This window comes from Panthera uncia (genome assembly GCF_023721935.1).
Source record: "Panthera uncia isolate 11264 chromosome C1 unlocalized genomic scaffold, Puncia_PCG_1.0 HiC_scaffold_3, whole genome shotgun sequence".
NCBI lineage: Eukaryota > Metazoa > Chordata > Mammalia > Carnivora > Felidae > Panthera > Panthera uncia.
Window position 1 is genome coordinate 18,928,854 of NW_026057584.1, and position 27,958 is coordinate 18,956,811.

A 27,958-nucleotide genomic window follows, 5' to 3' on the forward strand; every position below is an offset into this window, starting at 1 on the left:
CGATCCCTCTCTTGGCCATCAGGACCCACTAAGGACCTGGAGTCTATGGTTGCCTAGAAACGGCCCGTAGCCACCCTCCCTCGTTCCCTCCCTTAACTTGCCGCCTCCGACTTCCCCGAGAGTATTTCCGGTTCCGGCTGTGGGCCGGAGAAGACATGGCTGCGTCTGCGTCGGCAGCTGCCGGGGAGGAGGACTGGTAACTTTTGGGGCATGGGCTTTGGCTGGCCGCCTGGATCCGGTCCGGGGGACTGGCAGTGGCCGCGGACGGTCCGTATGGCGGGCGCGTGGGGCGGAGCGAGGGATAAGGGATGGCAGAGACGCTGACATGTCTCAGAGAGCTTCTGCACTGGGGAGCGGGAGGGTGGAGGGGCGCTGATCTGATGGAGAGGAGACAGGATCTGCGCCGCCCAGGCCAGCTCGGGCTGCGCCTTGTCTGGCTCGATCCCCTCTTCTCCCCTGAAGTGGATTTGCCCAGGGTCCCGGAGGATGCCTGTTTATCAGCACACACACACACACACACACACACACACCCCGCCGCTTTTTACTTCCCAGAATGATGTCCTCCAGCTCACGTCCCTCTTTCCCCTTGGATCAGCCTAGTTCCGCCGAGGCTTTCCTCGACCTTCTCCCTCCCCGCCAGCACTAATGAGGACTATTGTCTGAATAAAGCTTTACACCTCACAAAATGCTCTCCTAGTCCTTCTCTCTCTCAAACGTTCTCAACAAGAGACCAAAACCTGGAAGGACTCTGGGATTTGGAAATAAGATAAATGTGGGTTCACTCCACATTTTATTAGCTGGGTGATGCTAACCAGGCCACCTAGCTTCTGTGAGTCAGTGTCCTCAGATGTAAAAAAGTGGGTGTGGCATCTACCTCATAGAATAGTTGAGAGGATTCTTTTCATTAATAACTGAGGTGTGGGCACTAGATGGGGCATCTAGTGGGACTAGATGAGGCCTGAAGAGGCAAATCGATTTGCTAAAAAGGTACATAGTTATGACTAGGAATCCAAGTTATCTGACTCCAAATCTTATGTTTTTAGGACTAGCACTCTTATAATCTCCCCCGCCCTTTTTTTGGCCACCACCTTACCACCATCCCATCCCATCCCTCACATCCAGGGCAAGTCACAGCTATGGTGGGGTGAAGTATTATTGAAGGGCCTCTTAATGGAGGTTACACGTCAGTGTTTCATTGGTTCAGGGAGCCCAGCCTGTGTTGGCCTTTATTGAGACCATCTAGGCTCATGGTTTTTCAACCCTCTTCAGGAGAACTTTAAGATTTGGAGGAGACACTTTGAGCCATGGAAAGGGTAGCAGTGGTTGCACAGCTGGCTTGTGATGCTCTGAGACTCCCACACTCATGTCAACCAAAGTACTCCACTGTTACCTATTTTGTATTTTGAGGCCTCTAAGACTTAAAAAGAAAGTTTGAGAGCCAGTAATATATAGGTCATGCTAGGGCAGACCTGCTCTTGATGAAGAGGGAACAATAACTATAGAAAGGAAACCAAGAATGCATTTTTACATGCATTGCCTGGGTAGAGCTACGGACTCAACCCAGCCACTCATCTTCAATGGCATTTCAACTGCTGTTTCTAGGATTAAATATGTATGTCCTCTCATTTACATTTGACCACCAGATCCTGACCTAAACAGGTTGATCTAGATCAGCCAAACAACAAGGGTCATGAATACATTGAATATTAACTACATCCTTCCTTCTTTCCTTTTAAGGGAGAAAGTTATATACCAATAGGAGAAAAGAGGACATAGACTAGCTACTGTGGCCAAGATATTATTACATACTTTACATAAATAACCTTTTATTCTCTAACCCTAGAGAGTAGGTGGTATTATATACGGTAGGTTGACTCAAGCTTACAGAGATAATTACTCAGATCATGTAACTGGTAAGTGACTGGTACCTGTTACTCCAAAGTTGGTGGCTCTTTTGTATCATGGCCTTTATCTCTTTTTCTTGGTATCTCTTTTTGAATAGGCTTAGGGTGACTGATACTGGCAGTATGTGTAGACACTGGGACCCATGTGAACAGTGGTGTAGGGAAATCCAGGAGCGGTATTGGTAATCAATGGATGTGATATTTCTGGGTCAGATAGATGGCCAATCAACAGTGCGATGGAACTTAAAAAGGAGGTCAGGGAACCTGGCTCTGGTTCTAGTTCTGCCCCTGTTAAACTTTGATATTTGAGCTAGTTATTTCACCTTCCTGGGAATCCATTTCCTCAACTGTTGACAGGATAACTTCCATGCTTCCTTTCTGGCCACTTGACAGCTTAAAACATATTTCCCCCATTTTTATGGAGGTTAGCAAGAGAATGCACTCAGGTAGAGTGCCAGTTTTCTACAAAGCCAGCCTTCATTGGCTTTAGCAGGCTTTAACAGGGAGAGCTGTAATGGTGAGTCAATCTCCCCCTGTCTCTCTAGGGTACTTCCCTCTGAAGTCGAGGTGTTAGAGTCTATCTATCTGGATGAACTACAGGTGGTTAAAGGAAATGGAAGGTACGTATTCAACTAGAGGTGGGCAGAAGTCCCCTTAGTAGTGAGAGGATTCCGTGGAGAATCCGTGAGCCTTGATCCAGAAAAAATGTTGCTCTCCTGGAGACAAAGACTATTCCTTTAATCTCCAAAAGAAAGAGCCCAGTGCTCACTTCCTCCACCCACTTTACTGTCTCACCTCCATTTTCCCCAGTCCTCAAACTCCTGCCTAGTCACATCCCAGGTCCCCACTTTATCCATTTGCAGATCTTCACCATGGGAAATCTACATTACCCTGCACCCTGCCACGGCAGAAGATCAGGATTCACAGTATGTCTGCTTCACTCTGGTGCTTCAGGTCCCAGCACAGGTGAGGCCCCTACTTTATGGTAGCAAAGAGAGGAAGGGGAGAGACCCTGAGGTGGAGTGCTTTAGCAGTAACTTGTTATTCTCTCCCACTAGTACCCCAATGAGGTGCCACAGATCTCTATCCGTAACCCCCGAGGACTCTCAGATGAACAGATCCACAAGTAAGTTGGACAGTTCAGAGGAGGGAAAAGGAGATACAGCTCAGTCTGGTGAGGGGAAGGGGCAGGCCTAATGTTTGCTTTGCCCTTTTTAGGATTTCGCAGGCACTGAGCCATGTGGCCAATGCTGGGCTGGGAACTGCTATGCTCTATGAACTCATCGAGGTAAGAGGTGTGCTGGCTTGGGAAACTGCTAGAGCAGTTTCTCTCAAGGGAGGTAATGGGCCTAGAATCTTAAATATGTCTGGAGTCATTAATTTAGTCCTTGTTTAGGTAAGGCCTAAATCCAGAAAAATAAGGTTTTCTTCTGTTTCTGAGAATACCTCCCCCCCCCCAAAAAAAAAAGACAGTTCTGTAGCTTCCCCAAGTTGCCTATGCCAGTATCTTGAAAATTACTTTTTCTCTTTAACTTGGATTTTTTTATTCCATTTCAGTGCATTCGCTTGGCATTGGTGGCTGAAAGTAGCAAGAGATAGGGGCCTTGCTTAGAGGATCTAGCCACAAATGAACATTTGAAGGCTCACCTACCCTTGGAACTGACTGAGTAAATCATGGTTCAGAGTTTCTACCCCGATGAAATTAACAACACACAGGGAACACATAGAGCTACACGTTCACATACACAGATAATTTCTGTTGCTTGAGATTAAAAACACACAATAAGTACAGTCTTGTTTTCCTTAACTTCGAGTTTTGAGAAAAAATGTTTAGAAGAGAATGAAGGTGGGCGGCCCAGAGTCAGAGAGTGGGCTTAGACCATTGTAGCGCTCCTGAGCCCGGCCTCCGCAATGCCACTTTGAACTTTGCAGAATTCCAGAGTATTAGCTATTCAGACAGCAGTGCAGATGTGTTAGTTCATTGCCTGACTTGATGCCTGAGTTCTCTGTCTGTTTGGGTTGTCCATGCTTTGACTTTCTTTCCGAAGGCTGACTCCAAAACAGACTTTTGGGTGGGAGTGATACTCAGAGGGGTTTAACCTAGGAACACCTCCCAGAAGATACGTTTTAATTGAACATTTTGTTCTCTGAAGGTGTATTACTTTCATCCCCGAGACATATTAAAAGTGATTTAATGAGTGGAAAAATAATGAAATTGGATTTTGCAGCTGGGTAGATTCTGGGGGATGGGCGGGGCCACGGAGGATTGATTCCTCCCTTGGTGAATCCTCCCTTCCTCACCAAGACAGAAACGCATGAACACAAAGTAACATTGACTTGGTAGGAGACAGTCCCTCCAGTCACTCCTGGGAATAATAGACAGGCTTTGTTCACAGTTCTTGCCCCTGCCTCCCTGTTTGAACAGTGTCTTCTCTCCTTTCAGAAAGGGAAGGAAATTCTCACAGATAACAACATCCCCCATGGCCAGTGTGTCATCTGCCTGTACGGTTTCCAGGTGGGTTTCTCTCTTGGGACCTGGGGTCTACTTGGGACGGGCAGTGGAGGGCTCATGAGAGCTCTGACGTCATGCTGGATGTCTGTCCTGCCTTCAGGAGAAGGAGGCCTTTACCAAAACCCCCTGTTACCACTACTTCCATTGCCACTGCCTTGCTCGGTATATCCAGCACATGGAGCATGAGCTCCAGGCACAAGGACAAGAGCAGGAACGACAGCATGCCGCAACCAAGCAGGTCAGCTCCCCAGCCCCTGCTCCCACCTGACCCCCCACATCACACCCTTTCTGTCTCTCCACTCCAGGGGCTCTTCACCTTTTTAGGGTCACAGATACCTTTGAGATTAATGAAAGCTCACCTCTGTCCAGAAAAAAAGGGCATTTTTTTAAACATATCTATGTACTGCTATAGTTTCAGAGAGTTCCCACATCTCCATCTGGGGAGATGACTCCTGTCCTGTCCTTCTCTACTGAACGGTGTACCTCTGCCCTTGGTCCCAGCCCCGTGTGGATTAGGCTGGCTGACTGGGTTAGGCAGCTGGCGAGCACCATGGGCTGTGAAGCAGGGCTCTGATTGCTCCTCTGTTTTTAGAAGGCAGTCGGTGTGCAGTGTCCGGTGTGCAGAGAGCCCCTCGTGTATGATCTTGCCTCACTGAAAGCAGCCCCTGAACCTCAACAGCCTGTGGTAAGGGAACCCCCTTCTTATCTGAGCCAGAAATAATGGCATTCTCCAAGGAGGGAGGGATGGCATCTTGTCTGCTTCGAATGGGATCTTGGGAATTGGGCTTGACCAGCCTGGGACCTCTCTGCAGAGCCGTAGCCCCCACTAGGCTAAGTCTTTGGGAGCCCCATCTGAGCGACAAGCCCAAGAACCTTCTACAGGGGGTGCAACAGGCTCGGCAACAGGCTCAGCCGGTTGAGCACCTGGCTCCTGATTTCAGCTCAGGTCATAGTCCCAGGGTCATGGGATTGAGCCCTTAATCAGGGCACTGCATTGAGTGTGGAGCCTGCTTGGGATCCTCTCTGCCTCTCTCTAGCTCGCATCCCCTCTATCTCTCAGAGAAAAAAGGAACCTTGTGCAGTTTCCTAAGGCAATCCTGAAAGAGCAGGGGTTCAAGTCTGCCTTCTACTGTTTATTTTTTCCTCCTTGTCATTCTGCTCGCTTCCATCTAGGAGCTGTACCAGCCTAACGCAGAGAGCTTGCGCCAGCAAGAAGAGCGCAAGCGGCTCTTCCAAAGGCAGCAGGAGCGGGGGGGTATCATCGACCTTGAGGCTGAGCGTAATCGGTACTTCATCAGCCTCCAGCAGGTGAGGAAAGGCTTTCTCATTCCTCAGTTAATGCCACCTACCTTCCCACCAGCACGCGTCTGCCACAGTGGCCCTGAGGGTGAGCTCTCTTCTACCCTGATGGTGGTCAGCTCCAGTAGTGAGCAAGGGGCCTGCAGTTCCCTGCTTTGGGGAACTGCATCTCCTTCACTGTATCTGCTCACTTCTTTCTAGCCTCCTGCCCCTTTGGAACCAGAGTCAGCTGTAGATGCCTCCAGAGGATCCCACCCACCCAGTGCCCTTGACACAGAACTGTCCACCTCATCAACTGCCCAACCCAACCTATCAGCTCCTCTGCCTGTGGCCTCCCAGCACACGTGTGAGAAGATTCCAGGGGCTGGGCCAAATCAGCAAAGGTTGGGCGAGACCCCGAAAACTATGCTAGATCCTCCCCGGGCCGGTCGAGGCCCCTGGAGACAGCCTGAACGGAGGCACCTAAAGGGAGGGGAGTGCAATGCCCACAAAGGTACCAATGACACCCAGGAACTGCCACCTCCCGAGGGGCCCCTCAAGGAGCCCATGGACCTAAAGCCAGAACCCTGTAGCCAAGGGGTTGAAGGTCCTCCCCAAGAGAAGGGGCCTGGCACTTGGCAGGGTCCCCCACCCCGCAGGACTCGGGACTGTGCTCGCTGGGAGCGCTCCAAGGGTCGGACTCCGGGCTCTTCCTACCCCCGCCTGCCTCGGGGTCGGGGAGCCTATCGTCCTGGTACTCGAAGGGAGCCCCTGAGCCTGGAGTCTGAGGATGGTTCCTAGCAGTACTGTGGGGGGACAGGGATTTGGGGCGGCAGGGGGCAATAAAGAGATCTGGCCTTGTTTGGCTTCTTTGTTTAGTAGCGCCTAGCTTGTGCAGTATGGCTTTTTCTGACTTCCTGGCAAGACTGGAGTGTGACAGAATAGCCCTAACTTTGCTCTAAAGTCTGTTTTCCCAAGAGATCAGGGTCTGAGTAAAGGCAGGTCTGACGTCTCCGCTAGTGTGAGCTTCAGGAAAACTAGTAGAGGCCAGCCAGCATTTAAGCAGAATATATGGGAACATAACATATATATACTATGTACACACACACACACACACACACACATTTTTATGCATGTGCATTCTTTTTAATTGAATGCCTTTTAAATGGAAGACTCTACTTCCCTGATTGCCATAGTATCTTTTCTTTCTGCTTTGCTCTAGCTTATGCCCCAACACTTGTGTATGCTGGATGCCTGAAGGTCCTTGCTTTTTATTCAAGTACCAATACAGGGAGGTAGGAAGGGGGTCAGAGACCAGAGCGGTGTGGCAGGTGTTTATTGAGCTAGAGAAGAGCTGAGCATGGCCAGCCTGTCACGTCCTCAGAGACTCGGCATTATGAACTGCCCCTGCAGGGTCATTTTTATACAGCATGAAGTAGCCCTGGACCTGGGCAGGACTGATCTGAGTTGTAACTTGAAGGATGCGTTCTGCAAACGCCTCGGCCAGGGAAGGTGCTTGCCCTGGATAGAACCTCTGGAACATCTGAGTCAGCTGCCAGTGTGAGCAGTAGCCCACGTACTCCTTCATGTCTACTCGTCCAGGGCGGATCAGTGCAGGGTCCAGCCTAAGAGCAGCAAAAGCAGGATCACAGGCACAAGTACCACTGCTACCCCCTAAAATGATGGTTTCTCCGAACCTCCTGATCTCCCAAGGCACCGAGGGGGCAGGGAGTCCTGCCTCACAGTCCCAGATTGCCTCATCCCTTCTTACCTGTCAACATGGTTGGTGGTCATGAACACAATGCGTGCCTCAGTGGAAGCCACACCATCCAAGGCATTGAGTAGTCCACTGAAGGTGAGACGACCTAGACCTTGGTACTTGACTGGGTCTAGAGGAAGGCAGAGATAAAGAGGCGTGGATGATCATAACCCTACTTAAACCTTCTACTCCCCACCATGTTCCCCTACTTATCAGTGACTCTTGTGAACTCGTTGCCAACTCAGGCGTCCTCCATCAGCCCTCTGGATTTCCACTTTCTTCCACTGCTCCTCACTCCTGTACCTCATTTACCGTCCCTTAGAAATGCTCCCCATTTCCTCAGCTCCCCTCACTTACTCTCTGCAGCTAGGTCCCGGCTAAGAAAGGCTGCATCCACATCTTCCAGGAGCACCAGGCTCTGCTGCGGGGCCACGCTCAGCAGGTGGTTGAGCCGGTCATCGGAGAGGCTGGAGTCCGTGAGACTCAGCAGGCAGATGCTGTGCTCCAGCTCTCCGGCCAGGGCTGTGCTATGGAGGACAGGATGACAGCAGGCAGGCAACCTGGAATCAGTCCTTGGGCCCAAATACTTGTCCTCCCCATAACGGGTGGGGTCTCAGAGACCTAACCCTTCTATCACCCCATCTTAAGCCATCTCATGTCCCACGTGTATCATATTCCCGGGTCTCCACATTTAATTCCCTTTCCAACCCCACAGCTCAGTTTTTCTCCAGTTTAAGGATTAAGAGAAAATGTGACCCTACTCACATAAAACTGCTTTTTCCACAACCAGGGGGCCCATAAAGCAGGTAGCCACGTCTGTAGGGAATGCCTAGGAATACAGCCAAGATGATCAGGACCTAAAATGAATTCAAGTACTCTACTTCAAATGTCCACATTCATTACCAACCCTGCCCCCTAGTGGCCTGATGACCTCAGTACTGGAAGAAATTAACCCTAGGGGCCAACTTTCATCTCTGGGAATTAAGCTAGAGCTTCATAGTCACCTCATATGACCACAGAGACCAGCCTGTTTTCCCTTACTATAGCACCACATCAAAAACAGCCTGGCCAAGACCCCAGCGGCTTCTCACCTCTGTCAGTGTACCACTTGGGGTTATCGATGAATTCCCGGATGTCTCGGACAATTCGGTTAGCCAGACCCTGTTCTAGAACCACAGAACTCAGTGGCCGCCGTCGGCGTGGATAGCCAAAAGGGCGCCATTCGGAGCCCATGGCTGTGTACATCACCGTCTTCCCTTCCTCCTGCTGCAAGGCTAGCTCTCGAGCTAAGAGGGGGAAATAAGACGAAGCCAGTAATTCGTCTTTGCCATGCTATTAGGCAGACCTGTGCCAAAACAGCTTCCCTCTGGTCCCATGGGCTAAGATCCTCCTCTCCAAGCTTCTCTTCCTCTGACGTCATATGCCCCTATTCTTGCAACTTGCCCCCCCACCCCCCTCGCCATAAAGGCAGCCTGTGCTATCCCACACCTTCCTCCAGGATGTTGAAGAAAACCTTTCGGTCAGTGCCCAGAGCTGTGAAGGTGACAGATTCCCAAGGAGTCCCTGTCTGCAGGTCTATCATCTGCATCTCTCGGCTTCGTTCCACTCGGATCCATTTCCCTTGGTACCTGAATAAAAATGGTCACAATGAGGTGAATGAATGGGGGGTCAAATCCAGCTCCCCTCATTCTCCTTTTCTACTCTTAGAGCCCTCCCTGGCTCCCAACCTTACCAGATAAAGTGGTTTCCAGGGCTGGGGACAAATTCAAACTTAGTGGAGATGCGCCCACTCTCATGCTGAAGGTATGAAGTCTCAACACTGAGATGCTGAGTACGGGTACTGTGGCGGGTGAGCCAGCTAAGCAACCAGGCATAGCTTCGGTCTCGAGCAGGGACTTCCAGTGTGATCATGTAATGGCGCCGGAATGCCACCAAGCCCAGCTGGGCACCCTTCCGGGCCAGGGCCAGGGCTGTGCCCACACCCACAAGCCCAAATCCAGCCCCAAAGTAGGGATTGTCCTTCAGGGCCAGAATAAAGTCTGAAAGGGGCATCTTGAGAGGGAAACACTGAACCTTACAGGCTCTGACGCATTTTCAAACCTGGGGGTGGAGAGCAGTGGAGATGGGACAAAGCAGATTAGTTTAGAAAGGACTCTGCAATTCCTCGTCACCCTCATCCCTTCTTCCCACAGAGGCCAGGTGCAGGAAGGACAGGTCAGTTCTACTGTGTGTTTCCATATCCTCCCTTTGTGGGATGGAGGTCCTGCTGGAATGCAAGGGCTGAGACTTCAGGCCCCTCTTCCCATTTTGCCCTTCATTATCCTGTTCATAGTTCAATTTCCTGCCAGAGGACGAGGTCTAAAGATTCCTTAAACATGAGAGAACAATGTAACCATCTTCTCATCAGGATAATGGGCAGAATTTTTGTGGTCCCTGGGACTAGCTGAGATAGAAAGGGGCCCACTGCCCAGAGTTAACAGAGGATGAAGCTACTCTCTTCCACTGACCTGTCAGTAACCCCATGCCTTACCACCATGAGTAATACCCTTCAAATATCGTCTCCTTTACACGCTCAGTTCCTAATGTCCCGTTTAGTTAGCCTTTATTACCTCACGACTAAACTGTCTCTTTAAAATTAATTTTAGTTCTTAAAACGTCATCTTAATGGGCCTCCACCTCTGGCTTTGGCGTACCAAATTGCTACACAGGGATCCAGATCTTTCTTCATACAGTCTGCTTCAATCCAATGGCTTGTTCTGAACACATCTCTGAATTAGGTAAAAACTCCTCTGCCTGGTACTCAAAACCCTTCACAACACAGGGCCTACCTATCTTTCATTGCTTAGCGCCTAATAATCTCTGTTGTATAATTCTGCTCAGGCAGGTCTTCTCTACTCGGAATGCCCATTCTAACTGACTCTTCCTTCTCCCCCAATTTAACACCTGTCCATTTGCTGCTTCCTCCACGGACATTTTCCCCGAATTCTCCCCCAATAAAACGTGACCCAGTCTAATTTTAGATTGTAAGGTCCCGAGGGATTGGAAGTCACATCGTTTCTAGCACACCTTCCCGACCCCTGCCACTTTGCTGTGCGCGAGGCACGCGGGACGGTGAACTGACAGCCGAGACCACGGCTGAGGCTCAGAGTAGAATCCAGAATGCCAAAATACTTATGCGTGGAAGGCCACAGACAAAGCCCTTCCCCCTCCCGGCCCTTGTCTGACGCCCAGAAGCCCCTTCCCGAACCCTTTCCACACCCCAGCTCGCGCCTCCAGCAGCGTGGCTCGGAGTAACCCCTCACTCCGCCCCCTTACCGCCATGACTCTCTGGCCCTCCCTCTCGATGGTTTCAGCCCCCGGCACTCCAGGGACGCACCGCTCGGCCCCGCCCCGGCGTTCCTTCACCTACTTCCCGCCACACCCACCTAGCGGGCCGTGCCACTCTGCCCCACAACTCTCGATGGTACTCCTTGGGCCGCTCGGCTGGGAAAAGGGGCAAAGGGAAAACGCCGGAGAAAACCATAGAGTACACCGCCAGCCGACGAGAGGAAGAGAGAGCGGCCTCCATCGGCCCGAAGTCCTAGAGGCGGCTGGGCCGGAGGCGGTCGCACAAAAGGAGTCCCGGGAGGCCGCTCCAGCAGCTGGTGGACCATAGAGAGACACAGCTCCTGCCGGCCTTGGCCCGGGAGGTGAGTTAGTGGCTGCAGGGCGGAAACTAGTAGGGAGTGTTTGTGGAGCGGGCCGGAGGCAAAAGTTTCTCGAACCCCAGGATGAGGGTGGGCCTGGGCGGTGGGAATCCCCTGGAGGAGGTGCTGAAAGAAGCACGCCGACGGTCGGGGCCCCGGCGCATCACAGCAGCCGTCCCGGTGCCTCAGCCGCGTCACTGCTTTGGATCCCACCCGGTTGTCCGCTGCCTCTCCTCAGGACCATAATCATGACGATGCTCCATCCCAAGCTTTGCAGGTCACAAAACGGCTTTCCCATTTGCTGGCTCTTGTGATTGCCGCTCCCGCCCAACGATGTGGACGCTGTCATCACCTCCACTTTACAGATAGGAAAGCTGAGGCCCTGGGAAGCGAGGTGACTGTATCTGTCAGAGGCCACGCGGTGAGTCAGAGCCCAAAGAAACATGGAAACCCGGGTGCCTTTGTCCCCACGCCGGGTCACATTCTTTCCCCAGCCCTTCTCTCTGCATTAATTTGTCCCTTTTCTTGCTCACTGCCTCTGCCCCAAAGATGTGCTCATTTCTCCTCTTGTGCCCGCCTCTCTCCCACCTCACCCGCTTTCCAGCCACTGAAGGTTCAGGTTTTCAGGTTCTTGATCTAGAAGGCACTGTGTCCTCCTTGGCTCCCCGCAGAGCAGCGATAAAATTCTGTGAGCGGAGGCTGTGGTTTCCAGAGAATCCTCTGACCGTGGAAATGCACTTCCCAGCTACCTTCCGAATCCCCCGATCTGAGGTTTTGAGTTGCAGGATTCACACCTGCAACCTGATTTCCTATCCCTAAGGCCCTTACTTGACCTCCATGACTCAATTTCATGGAGTAATTACTGTCATACATTACTTACTCTTCACCTTATGCTAATTTTAGCCATGTGTAACAGGATATGCAATTTAGTTGGTATTCATTTCTCAGTTGTGTTCTAGTGTTTTCAATATGAGGCCATAGTCAATGAGTTTGAAATTTCTCCAGGTGTGTTCCTTCATATGTAAGGAACCACTGGTTTATCTTTGTAGCAGACCTAGCTTCCCTCTGATGCATCTCCATGTCTGCGGTTCTCCACTAGAATCTCATTTGTCTTACTTGCATAGATTGTTGTGGTTTGTGTTCAGTGAAGTGATAAGTCAGTCAGTTGCACTCAGAAAGCTCTAAGTCTAGGGAGGGAGACTGATAGCTAAACAACAGTGCAGTGTGACAGTTTCTGATAGAGTTAGGTACAAGGTACAAGGCCCTGAGGACGCCAGAGAGAGTAACTTACATAAACAGTGTCAGGAAGTCTTCACAGCAGAAGTGACATTTGTGCAGATTCTTAAGGACAGTGAAGAGTTGGTTAGCCAGACGAGAGATGGAGAAGGGGAAATGGCCCATCAAGCCCAGAGAGAGAGAGAGAGAGAGGCATGTGTGAGGGTATGGGAGCAAAAGAGAAGTTGTTGAGCCTGGAGAATGGCAACTCATTGGTATGACTGGATCAGAGATCTGTTGAGGGGAGAGGTGGTAGATGAGTCTGGAGAGGTCAGCAGGGGCCAGGTCATGAAGGAAGGGCCTTATACCCAAACAGAGGAGTAGTGAGATCATAACATGTTAAGCGGGGAAGGGACATCTGAGATCCCTTGGCCCAAGTTTTGTTGCAGATAAGAAAACTGGGACCCAGATTGCTTTATGATTTCACCAGGGTTACTTAGATCCAAGAAACTTAACCTTCAGTCTTTAGTATATTGGCCAAAACTTGTTGGCTCTCTTCTAATATTGATCCCTATTAACATTTGTATACTTCTCGTTCTGAACATTGTTGTAAAAACTTCTAGGTTAACTAGGTGTGGCATGCTGCCATGCAAGGAAATGCCTAAGTGGGCAGGCACTGGGCCGTGCACCCACATCAGCTGGGAAGAAAGTGAGTGAGATCTCTAACTATATTTTGTTTGGGTTCTCTTCTGATTGGCTTATCAGCACATAAAAACCACAGGACACCGGTCAGTGGTGATGACAGACCCCGTGTTGGACCCACAGCCAACCGACAGCACTGGGGAGATGGATGGACTGTGCCCTGAGCTATTGCTGATCCCCCCATCTCTGTCTAACCGTGGAATCCTGGAGCCTGTCCAGAGCCCCTGTCCTGCTGGTAATCCCACACCTTTGCCTGCTGACCCAGGCTGCCTGCTGGTAGAGTCCACAGCAACTGAAGAGGACACAGGGAACATGGAGATCATTGTGGAAGCAGTAGCTGGAAACCTGTCCCCAGGTGCTCCTGGAGAGCCCCCAGGTACAAACATAGTTGCTACCAGGCCAGTGGGACAGTCAGCCCTGAGGTTTTGTCTGTGCTATTTTTGACCCTTCTATATAAATGTGATGAGAACACAAGGTAACATTTTTATTCTTAGAGATGTTGTAATTTGATTTGCAGTTGGTGAATGTTGATTGAAGGCTGGCAAGGTGGTTCACAACCTGGTACTGAGCTCTTGGCAGAGTCTATCCCTGTGAGGGCTTCAAGTTTGCTAGGCAGCAATCCAGAAGGGAAGACCTTTCTGACACCTCTGCCCAATCCTTACTCCTATAGCCCTCGGGGAGTTTTTCCCCCATATTGACCCTCCCACTCGGGAACTGCAGCCAGGGATTAGGCAACAGGCCCAGCGCCTCCACCACCCTGGGCTTGGCAGGGCTTCCCAGAGGTAATCTGGTATTTCCTTGCCCTAGTTTCTTGTGTATAACATACTTAACTCATCCGAGGCATGTTGTCAAGAGTGGGAGTTGAACGTTTATATTTATTCTAGAAAAAAGACTCTCCCCTCTATTCTTCCCATATCTACAACTTCTTATTTTTAGGTAACTTCCCTGCTGTTAACTGCCATCCTCCAGCTATGGCTGTCACAACTTCCCTTGGCAGTGTAGTATAGTGACAGCAACTACTGGGAAAGATTAGCTGATTTGATCGTAGAGTATTTCTAACCTTCTGTGTAATGAAACAAGTAATAGGCAAAGAACAAACCTGGGAAAAACATTTGCAATACATGAGGAAGAGTTAATATCTTTAAAATTCAAAGAGCTATGAAATAAGAAAAAGAAACGGTGTTTTTTGGGTTTTTTTTTTTTAGAAAGGGAAAAAGAAACCTACAGGCACTTCAATAAGGAAGAGTAAAAATAGCCAATAACCATAAGGATGCATAATCTCACTAACACACAAATAAGTTCCAGTTAAAAATAATTATGAGGGGTGCCTGGCTGGCTCAGTCAGAAGAGCAGATGACTTTTTTTTTTCTTTTTAAGTGTATTTATTTATTGAGAGGGAGAGAGCGATCCTATGGGGGGAAGGGCAGAGAGGAAGGGAAAGAATTCCAAGCAGGCTCTGTGCAGAGACTGATGTGGGGTTTGAACCCACAAACAGTGAGATCATGACCTGAGCCTAAATCAAGAATCAGACGTTCAACTGATTGAGCCACCTGGTGCCCCAGAGCATGTGACTCTTGATATCGGGGTCATGAGTTTGAGCCCCACGTCGGGTGTAGAAATTACTAAAAAACAAAAAACAAAAAACAAAAAAACTTAAAAAAAAATAATAACATTTATGAAATGCCCATATTGCTTCTCAACTATGGCAAAAATTAAATGTTTTTTATAATACTTAGTGTTGGTAGGAAAACAGGTAACTGCCTTATAGCTTATAGAGTGTATAAATTAGCATAATCTTTTGAAGGTCATTTTATATAACGAACTTTAATTTTTTTTAATGTGTATTTACTTTAAATAAATGTTATTTAAAGATGCTTAACCGACTGAGCCACCCAGGCACCCCTATATAACAAACTTTAAACTGACCCAGTCATTCCCATTTCTAGGCCTCTGTCCTATAGAAAACTCACACACATGCACAAGGAGACAGGGGTAAAAGGATGTCCCGAGCAGCTTTATTTATAATGATTGCAAATAACCCAAATGTCCATCAGTAAGGGCAAGACTTCATTTTGACTTGTTCATGCCAGGAAGTACTCTGGACTGGACAAAAAAAAAATACAAGGTAGAGCTAAAGGTACTCAGAAAAAAAAGTATCTGATATATATAGCAAGCGGTGGGGCGGGGGCGGGGAGGGAAGCAAATTGCAGAGAAATGACTGAAAAAGGCCTGAAAGAATAAGAATATACACCAAATTTTGTGTGAGAGTGTGGGGGGGTTATTTTTTCTTTATATACATCTATGTTATTTGAGTTGTCACACTGAACTTTTATTTAAAGAAATGATAAAAAAAAAAAAAAAAAGGATTCCCAGGGTAGACGTGGCACAGACCTGGGCTTGAGTCCTGGTTCCACCATTAACAGGCACCATGGCCTTAACCTTAGAACTCCAGTCCCCTCTTCTCGTAGGGCAACTGGAGCACCAAGTGAGTGTTTCCTACACCTTTGTCAAGGTCCTGCCCGTTGCTTAAGAAATGGCAGTGATTACTGTGAACGTGATTTGGGTCTTTTGGAAACAGATATTTTCCATTTTGTAAATTACTGTGCCTTTGAAAAATCTCTTTACAGAATGTGAAAGTAATACTTTGTCATTTATACTGTACATGTTATCCGCAGATTGTCGTTTACTTCTCTTGGAAGTTCGTAATTTTTCATTTGGGCAAAATGTATTGCCTTTTCCTATGCTTTCCTTATTGGTTAATGCTTGTTGTATTTATTTAGCAAATATTAAATACCTATTTTGTGCCAAATATTGGGCCAGATACTCGGAATCCAACTTTAGTATATGTGCTGCCGAAGCGAGCACTTGATAGTGGGAATCCAAATGTATGTGCAAATAAATAGACTGTCCCTGACCTTATGGAGCTTACTGTCCAGGGATAGAACCAGACTTAAGGTCCATCTCCACTCTACTAATATTAAAAGATTCACCTACATTTTCTACTAGTAGCTAACTCCTGTGAGTCTCATTCCATCTGATTCTGTGCCTTTCTCTGTCGGTCCTCTGCCTGCAGGTGTCCTGGTAAAGGTGGTGGAGGTGTACTTCTGTGAGCGCTGTGAGCAGAGCTTCGCAGAGCCCACTCTGCTGGCCCTGCACCAGTGTACTGAGACCCTTATACAGCCTATGCAGGGCCTCTCTAGCCTTCCATGCTCTGTAGAGCTGACCCCCGGCAACCTCATTCTCTCTGGCCCTCTGCAGGGCCAGGGCCCACCAGATAGCCCCCTGCCATGCCCTGTGTGTAGACAGGAGTTTGCCCAACCCCAGGCCCTGAAGAGCCACTTCAAGATTCACCGGGCCACTCCCGACATCTTCTCCTGCCCAGAGTCTGGCTGTGTGTTCTCCGCTGAAGATCGCAAGGGTCTGCAGCACCACCTGAGGCAGGCCCACGCCACGGTTCCCGTGCCCTGTTCTTTCCGGGGCTGCCCCCTGCTCTTTGGGAGCCAGCAGGGCATGGAGCTGCACCGGCAGGCCCACTACCCTTTCCACTGCAACCATTGCAGCTTCGTGGGCTCCAACGTCAAACTCTTCCGGCAGCATCAGCGGAGCCATGGGGCCGGGACACAGGGAGAACTGTCTGCCCTTCAGGGTCTTCCATCCCAGGAGCTGCTGCCAGGTATGAGGCCAAAGGCCCAGCAGTGCCTTGCCTGGAATGCAGCCACGGTCAGTCTTACAGGACAGGCCGTTGATTCCAGTGCCATGAATGCATATGTGAATGCAAGGGATCGTGGAGCAGTGGCTCAGGAGGCCAGTATTACTGACTGACAGTGGAAGGCATCTAGAAACCCTGGACCAGTCAGAATATATAAGACAAGGAGCAAGTCTTTGTCCATGACAGTGAGTGATATTTGGCTTTAGCTGTGCTGTGGCCTTGAAGTTACTTAACCAGTATCCTTTTCTTGATCCATTTCAGAGCTTTCTGAGGGCAGAAGCTAAGATGTTCATCCGTGGCCGTAGCCACTGGTAGAATACCTGTAGACTTCTTTTTAGAGCACGTGGGATTGGGCCAGAGAAGCCGGGATTCTTTTAAAAAGAAACCTTCTAGGAGGGTGGAGCCTCACTGATCCTTACTCCTCTCAGTCTCAACAAAAACAAACAAACAAAAAACCAACAACAACAAAAAAAACGGGCATGGGGTGGATAGAAGAGCAGGAGAAAATAGAGAAACCAGGCCTGGAAGGTCAGGATTCTGCTGAGAGACTTAGGCTTGCTAAGACCTGTTGGTGCTTTGTTCCCAAAGAGAAGACCCCTTTTTCCTGGGAAATAGTCTTGTATCTTTGCCTTCCTGAGGCATCTCCCTTTGTTGAGGGATAGAAGGGCTGGATTGGTGTGACCCTGTCTTGCTGATTAGGCTTCTCAGTAGAGCAGTTAAGAGGACAGACTGTGTTACCCTGCGTTGAGCCACCAGCCGTTAGCCCTGGGAACCCAAGCCAGGGAAGGGCTCTGTACCCATTCTGTCCCTCTCAGTCCCCTACCCCCACTGCAGTGATCTCAAAGCTCTTACCTTTCAGGGGTCTGAGGATGGTGTTATCTGAGGTTTGATTTACTCTAGGTTGGAGCATTAATGACAGCTTAGCTCTTGGTCTTCCTATCCTTGTCTTGAGTGATAATAAATGTATAGACTTAGAATCCGAGATCTCTTACACTAAATGGGGAGGGGGTGATTCTGCCAGCCAGTAAGAGGAGCAGTCCAAGCCTTCACTGCTGGCATTGGCTTCTATAGACATCATCGAATGTTATGTGTCTCCAGCTCCGAAACTGCCCAGTAGAGAGGGAGAGCCTTCAGAACAAGCAGATACGCCCTTGCCCAGGCGAGAGTCAGCTGACGAGGAGGACGTAGAGGAAGAAGAGGGGAATGGCACCTTAAAGGACTCCCAGAAAGCCCCAGAGAAAGCCCAGGGGGCTCAGCAGTTAGAAGGTAATGACATGGTTAGGCTTGAACCTCCTGGTGGTGGGGCGGAATGGATTGAGGGGAGCCTGGCATTGAGGCTCTGGGGTTTGGTTTCCTGGGCTTTGACTCATATCCCTTTGTTCCTACCCTTCCACTTTGACATGTCTAGTGGGAAAATGATAAATGAGTAAAGACTGTAGAAACAGAGCCGGGGTAAATAGAGTTTGCTCTCCTGGGCTGGTTTTCCTTGGGCAGAAAGCTTTTTTGCAGGGAAGGAGAGGGTGATGTTCATCATACAAAGATGCTAGAGGTTATTGATCAGCAGCCTGACATGTCTGGCATTGGGCCCACTGAGATTTTGTTTCCGAAACCCTACTTCCCAGTTTTCTAACTCACTAGAACATTTGAAACCCATCCAGCCCACAGGGAGCACATTTATTGTCAAGGGAATAGAAAAGATCTGGTTGTATTTATGACCAGTTCTCTATGATCTAGAACTCAGTGAACCAGTGTTAGGAAGTGGGAGTGCTTTACCTTCTTCACTTCCCTTCTCCACACTCCATGGGGTTGTTTTCCTTCCAACCAACCCTGCTGATCCCACTGCCTACCTCCATGAACGAGGACAAGGAAGAACAAGAATGGTCCATCCGGATTGTTCTCTCGAGCAGCTCTAGACAAAGGCTTAGGAACAGTAGGTGGCTGGGTGAAGCACTTCAAATAGGTTTGCCACAAGGCTTGAGAAATCCTTGTGATATTGCTTCTTTCAATACTTGATTTCTCGTCTCTTCTTTGAGACCACGGTGTTTGAAGTGCTACTGTTTCGGTTTCCTGGAGAGAAACGGGAAAGGCCACACGATGTTTGTGTCTGGGCAGATTGTGGTTCTCCCATTATCTGGCCAGCCGCTGAGCTACCTTCTGTGCCTTTCCCTCTCCCAGGGGATGTGGCTTCTGGCACCGAGTCCCTCTTCAAGACCCACATGTGTCCAGAATGCAAGCGCTGCTTTAAGAAGCGGACCCATCTGGTGGAGCACCTGCATCTCCACTTCCCGGACCCCAGCCTCCAGTGCCCCAACTGCCAGAAGTTCTTCACCAGCAAGAGCAAGCTCAAGACCCATCTGCTGCGGGAGCTGGGCCAGAAGGCCCACCGCTGCCCGCTGTGCCACTACAGTGCGGTGGAGAGGAACGCGCTCAACCGCCACATGGCCAGCATGCACGAGGACATCTCCAACTTCTACTCAGACACCTACACCTGTCCCGTGTGCCGCGAGGAGTTCCGCCTCAGCCAGGCCCTCAAAGAGCACCTCAAGAGCCACACGGCGGCGGCGGCGGCAGAGCCGCTGCCCCTCCGCTGCTTTCAGGAAGGCTGCGGCTACACGGCCCCCGACCGCAAGGCCTTCATAAGGCACCTGAAGGAGACCCATGGTGTGCGGGCCGTGGAGTGCCGCCATCACTCTTGTCCCGTGCTCTTCGCCACGGCCGAAGCCATGGAGGCCCATCACAAAAGCCACTACGCCTTCCACTGCCCACACTGCGACTTTGCCTGCTCCAATAAGCACCTGTTCCGCAAACACAAGAAGCAGGGCCACCCCGGCAGTGAAGAGCTGCGCTGCACCTTCTGCCCCTTTGCCACCTTCAACCCGGTGGCCTACCAGGACCACGTGGGCAAGATGCACGCCCACGAGAAGATCCACCAGTGCCCTGAGTGCAGCTTTGCCACCGCCCACAAGAGGGTGCTCATCCGCCACATGCTGCTGCACACCGGTGAGCTGGCTTCCCTGCTTCCCATAACGTAAGGGTGGCGATGAGGAGGGGGCGGCAGAAGTGAGCTTTTACTGTGTACAAGACACAGGAAGGGCCTTGCGTGCATTGTCTTGTTGGACCCAGTCTTCCTAGATATAAATCAAGCCTCAAGCCGAGTGTCACTCAGCTAATACGGTGGTTAAGCCACTGAGCCAAAGACTGTGCTCTCACTGCTGTGCTGCTGTGTCTCACCGTTAAGGCCCCGTCCAGTTCTGCTTGCCCTTCGTCAGGCTTGCCTGGGTCAGTACCCAGCCTGTTAGAGCGAAGAAACCCAGACGGGGGGAGATACCTTCCTTTGCAATTTGAGTTTTGAGGTGTGCTATGAGAGATGGGGCTAGGGGACTGAACCATCTACATATGTTGTAGCCTTGGCAGCCGACTCAGAGTCTAAATTGGTTACCAGCATTGCTGATGCTTTGAGTGACACAGCCACATCAGGCTTCCTCCTACAGCATCACCCCATTTGTGCTCTCTAGGCAAGCATCAGTGGGTTGACAAGATATTAAAAAAATCTCATCAAAGATTTTTGGGAGGCCAGGTTTTAGGTAGCTTGGGGTAAAGCCATTGTTTCCCTGGAACAGGTCATTTCTACGCATGCTTTGGTCACCAAGCCTCGTTTTTCTGCGGCCTTTCCTAAAATCTTCATCTCTACGGTGCTTTATAGTTTAGAGTTCTTTTAGATAGATTACTTCATTTAACTCATAATAACAATCTTGTAAGGAAGACAGGTGAAAAAGAGAAACTGAACACTTAAATGGCCAGTTTCAGGATCACACAGCTAGTATCAGAACCAGAGCCAGACCACCACGTTGCTTGCTTTTGACCGCGGGGAAATGGGCTGAGCGGGTAGGCAGGGATCACAGGGAAGGGTCCTGAAGGACCTGGTCTTGACCAACTACACAGACAGCTCTTCCTTGAGTGCTTGCTGGGCACTGCTGAGGACTTTGGGACATCTCATTTAATCTTCTGTCAACCATGAGCAGTCAGTATTTTTGTTGCTCCCTCTTTGGAGCCAAGGAAACAGACTTGGAGGGGTTAAATGACCTCTCCAAAGCCATACGGTAGTAAGCTGGGATCTGAACCACCACTTGATAGCTCTGTGGTTTCTCTCTGCCTTGGCTTCTTTTTCTGTAAAATGGGGCAGTCCTCCTCCGGGGGCTGTTGGGAGGAGTCAGTACGAGGGGACCTGGTACATAATGAGCATTCTATACATGTTGGCTATTGACGTCTTTGTTACTGTGTCGGATTTCAGAGTTCAAATTCTTAACTACTTCTTGTATTGCCTGATTTTTTTCTCCTCTTCCACAAAACTGGAAGGAACTAGGGTAAGTGGAGCCAGTGCCAACAAGCTCCACAACAAATCAAGGGTAGACTTCCAAGCTGGTTTTGGAAAGCATGGTCTTCACTTTCCTCCGGGGCTTGCTCCGTGTCAGAGTGGAGAAATCGTCTGCGAGGGCTGGGGAGCAGCACTGACTTGTGAGCCACGCCGCGGGCCGCGCGTGAAGCTTTCGTTCTGCTTGGCATCAGGGCAAGCTTGCTGGGGAAGATGGTCTGTGCTCGCTCGGTCCATGTCTGACCTGTGTCCTCTCCCCTCTCCCACCCCCACTCCCCCATAAGGCGAGAAACCTCACAAGTGTGAGCTGTGTGACTTCACGTGCCGAGACGTGAGCTACCTGTCCAAGCACATGCTGACCCACTCCAACACCAAGGATTATATGTGCACCGAGTGTGGCTATGTCACCAAGTGGAAGCACTACCTCAGTGTGCACATGCGGAAACATGCAGGGGACCTCAGGTATGAGCACACGCATGCCTCCGTCCCTGTTCCCAAGGGCCTTATGCCAGGCTAGCCTCCTCTTGAACTCACCTTGCTCTCCTGGCCCCAGAGCGACTCCTCCTATTGTCCCTCTCTGCTCCTCTCGCCTCAGCTCCATTGCCTGTAGCTGGCCTCTGTGCCTGTGGCCCAGTGTGCATGGTGAGAGCTGTCTGGGCTCAGGGGAGGGAGCGCAGGCCTACACACGAAGGTGTCCCTTGGGTTCTGAGTCCGGTCCTGGGAAAGTAGGGAGGCTGCACCTGTGACCCCAACCCAGGCATGTTTCCCGCTGAGCTGTGGCACAGATGGCCAGGGGGTTTCTCCTAGCTTCCATGCCTCCACGGGAGAATGGGACCTAGGCACAGAAACCTGCCCCATGAGGCTGTAGCCCTGTCAGCTCCTTTGGAGTCCACGGCGGGTTGCTGATATATGCTTTCTTCCCTTTGGGAAGCGATACAGAGGAGGGGTTGGAACACAGGCCCTGAAGCTAGGCTGTCCCTGCCCTTCACTTCCTTTTTAACCTTAGGCAAGTTATTAATTTCCGTGCTTTAGTGACCTCACTTGCAAATAGATACCTACGTCACAGGGCAGTGGAAAAAAAGAATAAATGATGCGTGTACAGTACCGAGTGTAGAGCCTTGTCCACAGTAAGTGCTCGTTTACCTGTCAAGGGAGATCAATAATTGTGATTTTGCCCCCCACCCCCACCCCTGTCCTCCTCGCCAGATACCAGTGCAACCAGTGCTCGTACCGCTGCCACCGGGCTGACCAGCTGAGCAGCCACAAGCTGCGCCACCAGGGCAAGTCCCTGATGTGTGAGGTGTGTGCTTTCGCTTGCAAGCGGAAGTATGAGCTGCAGAAGCACATGGCCTCCCAGCACCACCCGGGCGCGCCGGCCCCGCTCTATCCCTGCCGCTACTGCAGCTACCAGAGCCGCCACAAGCAGGCCCTGCTGAGCCACGAGAACTGCAAGCACACCCGCCTCCGGGAGTTCCGCTGTGCCCTCTGCGACTACCGCACCTTCAGCAACACCACCCTCTTCTTCCACAAGCGCAAGGCCCACGGCTACGTGCCCGGGGACCAGGTGTGGCAGCTCCGCTCTGCCAGCCAGGAGCCGGAGGGGGCCAGGCAGTGCCCGACACCCCCGCCAGACTCAGAGCCCTCGAGCCAGCTGTCTGCCCAGCCTGAGGCGCCAGACCGTGACCCCGGGACTGTGGTGGACCCCAACGTGGACCGGGCCCCGCCGGAGCCCGGTGAGGAGGACCGCGCCGGGAGACCGGCTGGCAGCGAGGTTCCGCGGGGGGACGACCTGGGTAGCAGCCCCAGTCCGGCCGAGGCAGATGAAGGTGGCTGCACGCTGCACCTCGAGGCCCTGGGGGTAGAGCTGGAGCCCGTGGCTGAGCCGCCCCTTGAGGAGATCACTGAACCCGCCCCTGCGGAGTTCAGGCCCCTGGACCCCTCGGGGCCCCTGAGACTGGAAGGGCCAGGTGCAACTTTGACAGAGCTGTCTACCTTTGAAGGTGCTGGGACGTCTGGTTTGGATGCTGAAGAAGAGCCCGTTCTGGAAAAGCCAGCCCCTGAAAGCCCCAGAAACCCCCCTTCCTCAGAGGAGCCCCCTGACAGCTGGGTGGGAACCTTCAAGGCAGCTCTGCCTGCTGAGACCGCTCCCCTCCCCCAGTTCCCGGAGTCAGAGTCCTTACTCAAGGCCCTGCGGAGACAGGACAAAGAGCAAGCAGAGGCTCTGGTGCTGGAGGGGCGGGTTCAGATGGTTGTGATACAGGGAGAGGGGCGGGCCTTCCGCTGCCCGCACTGCCCTTTTATCACCCGCCGGGAGAAGGCCCTGAGTGTGCACTCCAGGACTGGGTGCCAGGGCCGCCGAGAGCCCCTGCTGTGCCCTGAGTGTGGGGCTAGCTTCAAGCAACAGCGTGGCCTCAGCACCCACCTGCTGAAGAAGTGCCCTGTTCTGCTCAGAAAGAACAAGGGCTTACCCAGACCAAGTTCACCCGTCCCTCTGCGTCCTCCGCCCCCGGGCACCCAGGACTCAGGGGATGCAGAAGGTGGGAAGCCCCCACCTGCGCCATTAGAAGTAGAGCTGGTGCTCCCAAAAGATGCTCCCTCTGTGCCTCCCAGGGAGCCGGAAGTAGAGGAGCCTCCTGGCACACTGTGTGTCCCTGCAGTCCCTCCTGCAGGAAACCCCTCACCCGCAGAGACGCCTGAGAAGTTCCACTTCGAGCAGGGCAAGTTTCACTGCAACTCCTGCACGTTCCTCTGTTCTCGGCTCTCCTCCATTACCTCTCACGTGGCCGAAGGCTGCCGGGGGGGACGTGGCGGGGGAGGAAAGCGGGGGGCCGCCCAGACCCAGCCCGTTGCATCCCTCCTGAGCGATGGAGGCTCCGCTCCCCTAAACAGCGGCAGCACAGAGCGCAGCCCCGGGAATGGGGACACGACTGTGGTGCCAAAGCAGAAGGGGGCGCGCTTCTCCTGCCCCACGTGTCCCTTCAGCTGCCAGCAGGAGCGGGCTCTGAGGACTCACCAGACCCGGGGCTGCCCCCTCGAGGGGTCCGGCGAGCTGCACTGCGGCCTCTGCACGTTCACCACTGCCGCCGCTGCCGCCCTGAGGCTACACCAGAAGCGGAGGCACCCTAGCACGGCTCCCGCCCGCGGGCCCCGGCCCCCTCTGCAGTGCGGGGACTGTGGCTTCACCTGTAAGCAGGGCCGGTGCCTACAGCAGCACCGGCGGCTCAAGCACGAGGGAGTGAAGCCGCACCAGTGCCCCTTCTGTGACTTTTCCACCACCAGACGGTACCGGTTGGAGGCGCACCAGTCGCGACACACAGGTGTTGGCCGCATCCCCTGCAGCTCCTGTCCCCAGACATTTGGTACCAACTCAAAACTGCGCTTGCACCGGCTAAGGGTACATGACAAAACACCCACCCACTTCTGTCCCCTCTGTGACTACAGTGGCTACCTCCGCCATGATATCACTCGCCACGTCAACAGTTGCCACCGGGGCACTCCTGCCTTTGCCTGCCCCCGGTGTGAGGCCCAGTTCAGTTCCGAGACGGCACTCAAGCAGCATGCCCTGCGCCGACATCCTGAACCTGCGCCCCCCGCCCCCGGCTCTCCTGCGGAGGCCACCGAGGGCCCCCTGCACTGCTCCCGCTGTGGGTTGCTGTGCCCCAGCCCCGCCAGCCTGCGAGGACACACCCGGAAACAGCATCCGCGGCTGGAGTGCGGGGCCTGCCAGGAGGCCTTCCCCAGCCGGCCGGCACTGGATGAGCACCGGAGACAGCAGCATTTCAGCCACCGCTGCCAGCTCTGTGACTTCGCTGCCCGGGAGCGGGCGGGCCTGGTGAAGCACTACTTGGAACAGCATGAGGCGGCAGCGGCCTCGGAGGGCGGTGCAGGTGCCAGCCAGCCCCCCCTGCGCTGCCCCTTTTGTGACTTTACGTGCCGCCATCAGCTCGTGCTGGACCACCACGTGAAAGGGCACGGGGGCACCCGGCTCTACAAGTGCACCGACTGTGCTTACAGCACCAAGAACCGGCAGAAGATCACCTGGCACAGCCGCATCCACACCGGGGAAAAGCCCTACCGCTGTCACCTCTGTCCCTATGCCTGTGCTGACCCTTCTCGACTCAAGGTAAGGTTGGGGCCCTGGGGACTTCCCTGATCCCAACTCGCAGCTATGAGCTCTGGGACTTTCGTGAAGCCCCCTAACTTCTCCAAGCCTGAGATTCCTCGTGTGTAAAAGGAAGAGAATACTTCACAGAGTTGTTACAGAGATAAAATTCCGTCACACGTGCTTGGTATGTGATGAAGGCAGGTAATAGTTGGGTGGTAATCTCCGTGATAATGGCTAACATTTATCGAGCACTTATTGTATGCTGGATACTAATTTTAGTCCTTCCAAAACACAAGATAGAGTTGCTTTTGCTATTTCTTCTGCAGTTTATCTCACAGGTTAATAAACTGTGAGGTAGAGGTTAAGCCCCCAAAGACACAGGTAGCAAGTGGCAGAGCTGAGATAGGGCAGACCAAGAGGTAGGCCCAGTGGGTTAGGTTGGTGTCCACATGGCCAGACTGGGGAGCCTGCTTGGTAACAGAAGTATGGCCGGGATGGGAGCACATCCTTTGAGTGTCAAGGGTACGCATTTTCTGGGCATACTCTGCTCTTCCCTCCTCCAGTACCATATGCGGATCCACAAGGAAGAACGCAAGTATCTGTGCCCTGACTGTGGCTACAAGTGCAAGTGGGTCAACCAGCTCAAGTACCACATGACCAAGCACACAGGTGAGTCTGTGCGGTTTCGACAGGCCCAAGGGGTTCCCCCATTCTCTGGCACACCCAGCCTCCTTGAGGTTGTGGGTGTCCTTAGTCAGGTTCAGGGCGCACATCAGTTTTTTCACATTGGTGGTAGGAGGGAGGGAGGCTGAATGGCCAGAATAGCTTCCCTGCCCACTGAAGACCTATCAGAATCAGAAGAGAGGTGAACCTGGGAGCCTATGCGTCTGCACTGTGTAAAAGCTTCATGGCCCTAGGTTACCCACCTCCCATTGAGAACTCAAACATGTGACTGAAGGAGGTCTCCTTGGTTCCTGCAGACACGATGGGCTGTCATGGGTAACAAAGAGAATGTGAAGGGTTCACTTGTTTTAACTTCTTTTTTTTCTTCTGGGTACGGAGTCCATGAACTATGGCTTCTCAGGAAAGACTTAATGATGCCGTGCTTGTGATTACTGTGTATGATCCCCTCATGTAAAGGAAGTAACCAGATGCATTTCAAGGCACTCTGCATCTATGAATGACACTTCTTTTGCCTCTAGCTCTTCCTTCTTAAACATTTTATTTTCCTGTTTGGGTTGGGCAAGGAGTTGTATTTAAATGGATTTCCAAGTTGCATGAGGACCCCATGATCAAAAGGGGGTTAGAATCTCCCATTTGGAAACCCTGTCATATTTGAGTGAATATTCGTTGCTGTCAGGTGGCTACTTGGGAATCAGTTATCAGCATCCATTGAGCACCCGCTGTATACAAGGGGCTGTTTTGGGAGAAGGGCATAGAAATGTCAGAGGAGACTGGAACATTCCAAAGATGCAGTCGTTAGTCACCATGCTGCTTGTGTTCTTTGTGTCCCGGGATCACGGCGACTCTTCCGGCGCACTGAGCATTGTTCGACTCCCTTCAGCAGTAATTTGTTCCTTGTCCTCGCCCTGTCCCCCAGGACTGAAGCCATACCAGTGTCCCGAGTGCGAATACTGTACCAACCGGGCTGATGCGCTGCGTGTGCACCAGGAGACGCGACACCGGGAAGCCCGGGCCTTCATGTGCGAGCAGTGTGGCAAGGCCTTCAAGACCCGCTTCCTACTGCGCACCCACCTCCGCAAGCACAGCGAGGCCAAACCCTATGTGTGCAACGTGTGCCACCGTGCTTTCCGCTGGGCTGCCGGCCTGCGCCATCACGCCCTCACCCACACCGACCGCCACCCCTTCTTCTGCCGCCTCTGCAGCTACAAGGCCAAGCAGAAGTTCCAGGTGGTTAAGCATGTGCGCAGGCACCACCCCGACCAGGCCGACCCAAACCAAGGAGTGGGCAAAGACCCCACCACCCCCACAGTGCACCTGCATGACGTGCAGTTGGAGGACCCCAGCCCCCCTGCTCCTGCTGCTCCTCCAACTGGACCAGAGGGCTGAGAGCCTACCTCACCTCTTGGAGGGTGTGGTCCAAGACGTGCAGTGCAGACTGACTGGAGGCAGAGCGAGCCTGGAGCTCAGGGCCAGAGGAGGGCCTAGCTTCGAGGCGCCCGGGGAGGGGGCTGCAGGCCTCCTGGGACTCAGGCTCTAATACTTTGAAGTTGATGGCCATATATATAAAAGAGCAACATGGACCACAAATTGATTTCCTGTTGGGGCACACTGTGTTTTTAACCCATGAGTTCCTGCTTTCTTCACCATCCCTCCCCCAAAGTCCCTGGCTCTAAGATGCTGGTTTTACCCATTCTGTCATCCCCTTTCTTCTTGCTGTCAAGTCTGTTTTCTTTCAATGCCCTCAAAACAGTTGTATCTACCTGCATGTGCTGTTGTGCCTGATGCTCTCTAAAGCATGTTAAACAGAGTGATTACTAGCTTATAGACTCGTCCACGTCCCTGACTTACCATTTCCAGGTTGTCCTCTTGATCTGCCCTGTTCCCTCTCAGACCTCTGCCTCTCCTTTGTCTCCTTCCATTTTCACTGTGTGATTCTAAAATGGGCCAGGTCTGTTTTCTCTCTGTCCTTGAACCTGTCTTGGCCTCTACCTTGCTCCTTCTTGCCAAGTCCCTTGGTCTACCTATAGAGGGA

General features: G+C 51.9%; 3 protein-coding genes across 5 annotated transcripts; 2 read left to right on the top strand and 1 right to left on the bottom strand.

The window, feature by feature from the left end:
• Positions 1-2: 2 nt before the first annotated feature.
• On the top strand, positions 3-6,572 carry RNF25 (ring finger protein 25). Of its 2 annotated transcripts, none has more exons than XM_049614877.1 (10): positions 3-196; positions 2,450-2,524; positions 2,768-2,870; positions 2,963-3,030; positions 3,123-3,192; positions 4,348-4,419; positions 4,517-4,654; positions 5,009-5,101; positions 5,590-5,724; positions 5,917-6,572. In XM_049614877.1, exons 1-10 carry the CDS (start codon positions 156-158, stop codon positions 6,493-6,495), a joined length of 1,374 nt encoding a protein of 457 aa, XP_049470834.1. In that variant the 5' UTR covers positions 3-155; the 3' UTR covers positions 6,496-6,572. The 2 variants fall into 2 exon arrangements, with proteins under 2 accessions (XP_049470834.1, XP_049470835.1); XM_049614878.1 differs by having other exon boundaries at positions 5,012-5,101.
• A 253-nt stretch (positions 6,573-6,825) lies between these two features.
• On the bottom strand, positions 6,826-10,819 carry LOC125911179 (mitochondrial chaperone BCS1). The gene is made up of 8 exons (XM_049614879.1): positions 10,769-10,819; positions 9,186-9,553; positions 8,942-9,081; positions 8,545-8,739; positions 8,219-8,282; positions 7,811-7,980; positions 7,466-7,583; positions 6,826-7,319 (listed from the first exon to the last, which is right to left on the bottom strand). Exons 2-8 carry the CDS (start codon positions 9,503-9,505, stop codon positions 7,067-7,069), a joined length of 1,260 nt encoding a protein of 419 aa, XP_049470836.1. The 5' UTR covers positions 9,506-9,553; positions 10,769-10,819; the 3' UTR covers positions 6,826-7,066.
• A 66-nt stretch (positions 10,820-10,885) lies between these two features.
• Positions 10,886-27,795, top strand: ZNF142 (zinc finger protein 142). 2 transcript variants are annotated; one of them, XM_049614880.1, is made up of 10 exons: positions 10,886-11,142; positions 11,409-11,560; positions 13,120-13,432; positions 16,130-16,729; positions 17,864-18,031; positions 18,941-19,765; positions 21,422-21,599; positions 22,344-25,260; positions 25,806-25,911; positions 26,843-27,795. In XM_049614880.1, exons 3-10 carry the CDS (start codon positions 13,153-13,155, stop codon positions 27,310-27,312), a joined length of 5,544 nt encoding a protein of 1,847 aa, XP_049470837.1. In that variant the 5' UTR covers positions 10,886-11,142; positions 11,409-11,560; positions 13,120-13,152; the 3' UTR covers positions 27,313-27,795. The 2 variants fall into 2 exon arrangements, with proteins under 2 accessions (XP_049470837.1, XP_049470838.1); XM_049614881.1 differs by having other exon boundaries at positions 10,886-11,560; positions 17,837-18,031.
• Positions 27,796-27,958: the final 163 nt, after the last annotated feature.

Bases quoted from the DNA above. Each gene is read 5' to 3' on its own strand.
- ZNF142 (XM_049614881.1), top strand. From the start codon at position 13,153: ATGACAGACCCCGTGTTGGACCCACAGCCAACCGACAGCACTGGGGAG. The intron at 18,032-18,940 runs GTAATGACATGG...TCCCTCTCCCAG, and splicing joins GGGGGCTCAGCAGTTAGAAG to GGGATGTGGCTTCTGGCACC. The intron at 19,766-21,421 runs GTGAGCTGGCTT...CTCCCCCATAAG, and splicing joins CCACATGCTGCTGCACACCG to GCGAGAAACCTCACAAGTGT.
- LOC125911179 (XM_049614879.1), bottom strand. From the start codon at position 9,505: ATGCCCCTTTCAGACTTTATTCTGGCCCTGAAGGACAATCCCTACTTT. The intron at 7,981-8,218 runs GTGAGTAGGGTC...TGTCCTCCATAG, and splicing joins TGTGGAAAAAGCAGTTTTAT to CACAGCCCTGGCCGGAGAGC. The intron at 7,584-7,810 runs GTAAGTGAGGGG...GCCTTCCTCTAG, and splicing joins CCGGGACCTAGCTGCAGAGA to ACCCAGTCAAGTACCAAGGT.
- RNF25 (XM_049614877.1), top strand. From the start codon at position 156: ATGGCTGCGTCTGCGTCGGCAGCTGCCGGGGAGGAGGACTG. The intron at 197-2,449 runs GTAACTTTTGGG...CTGTCTCTCTAG, and splicing joins GCTGCCGGGGAGGAGGACTG to GGTACTTCCCTCTGAAGTCG. The intron at 5,102-5,589 runs GTAAGGGAACCC...GCTTCCATCTAG, and splicing joins CTGAACCTCAACAGCCTGTG to GAGCTGTACCAGCCTAACGC.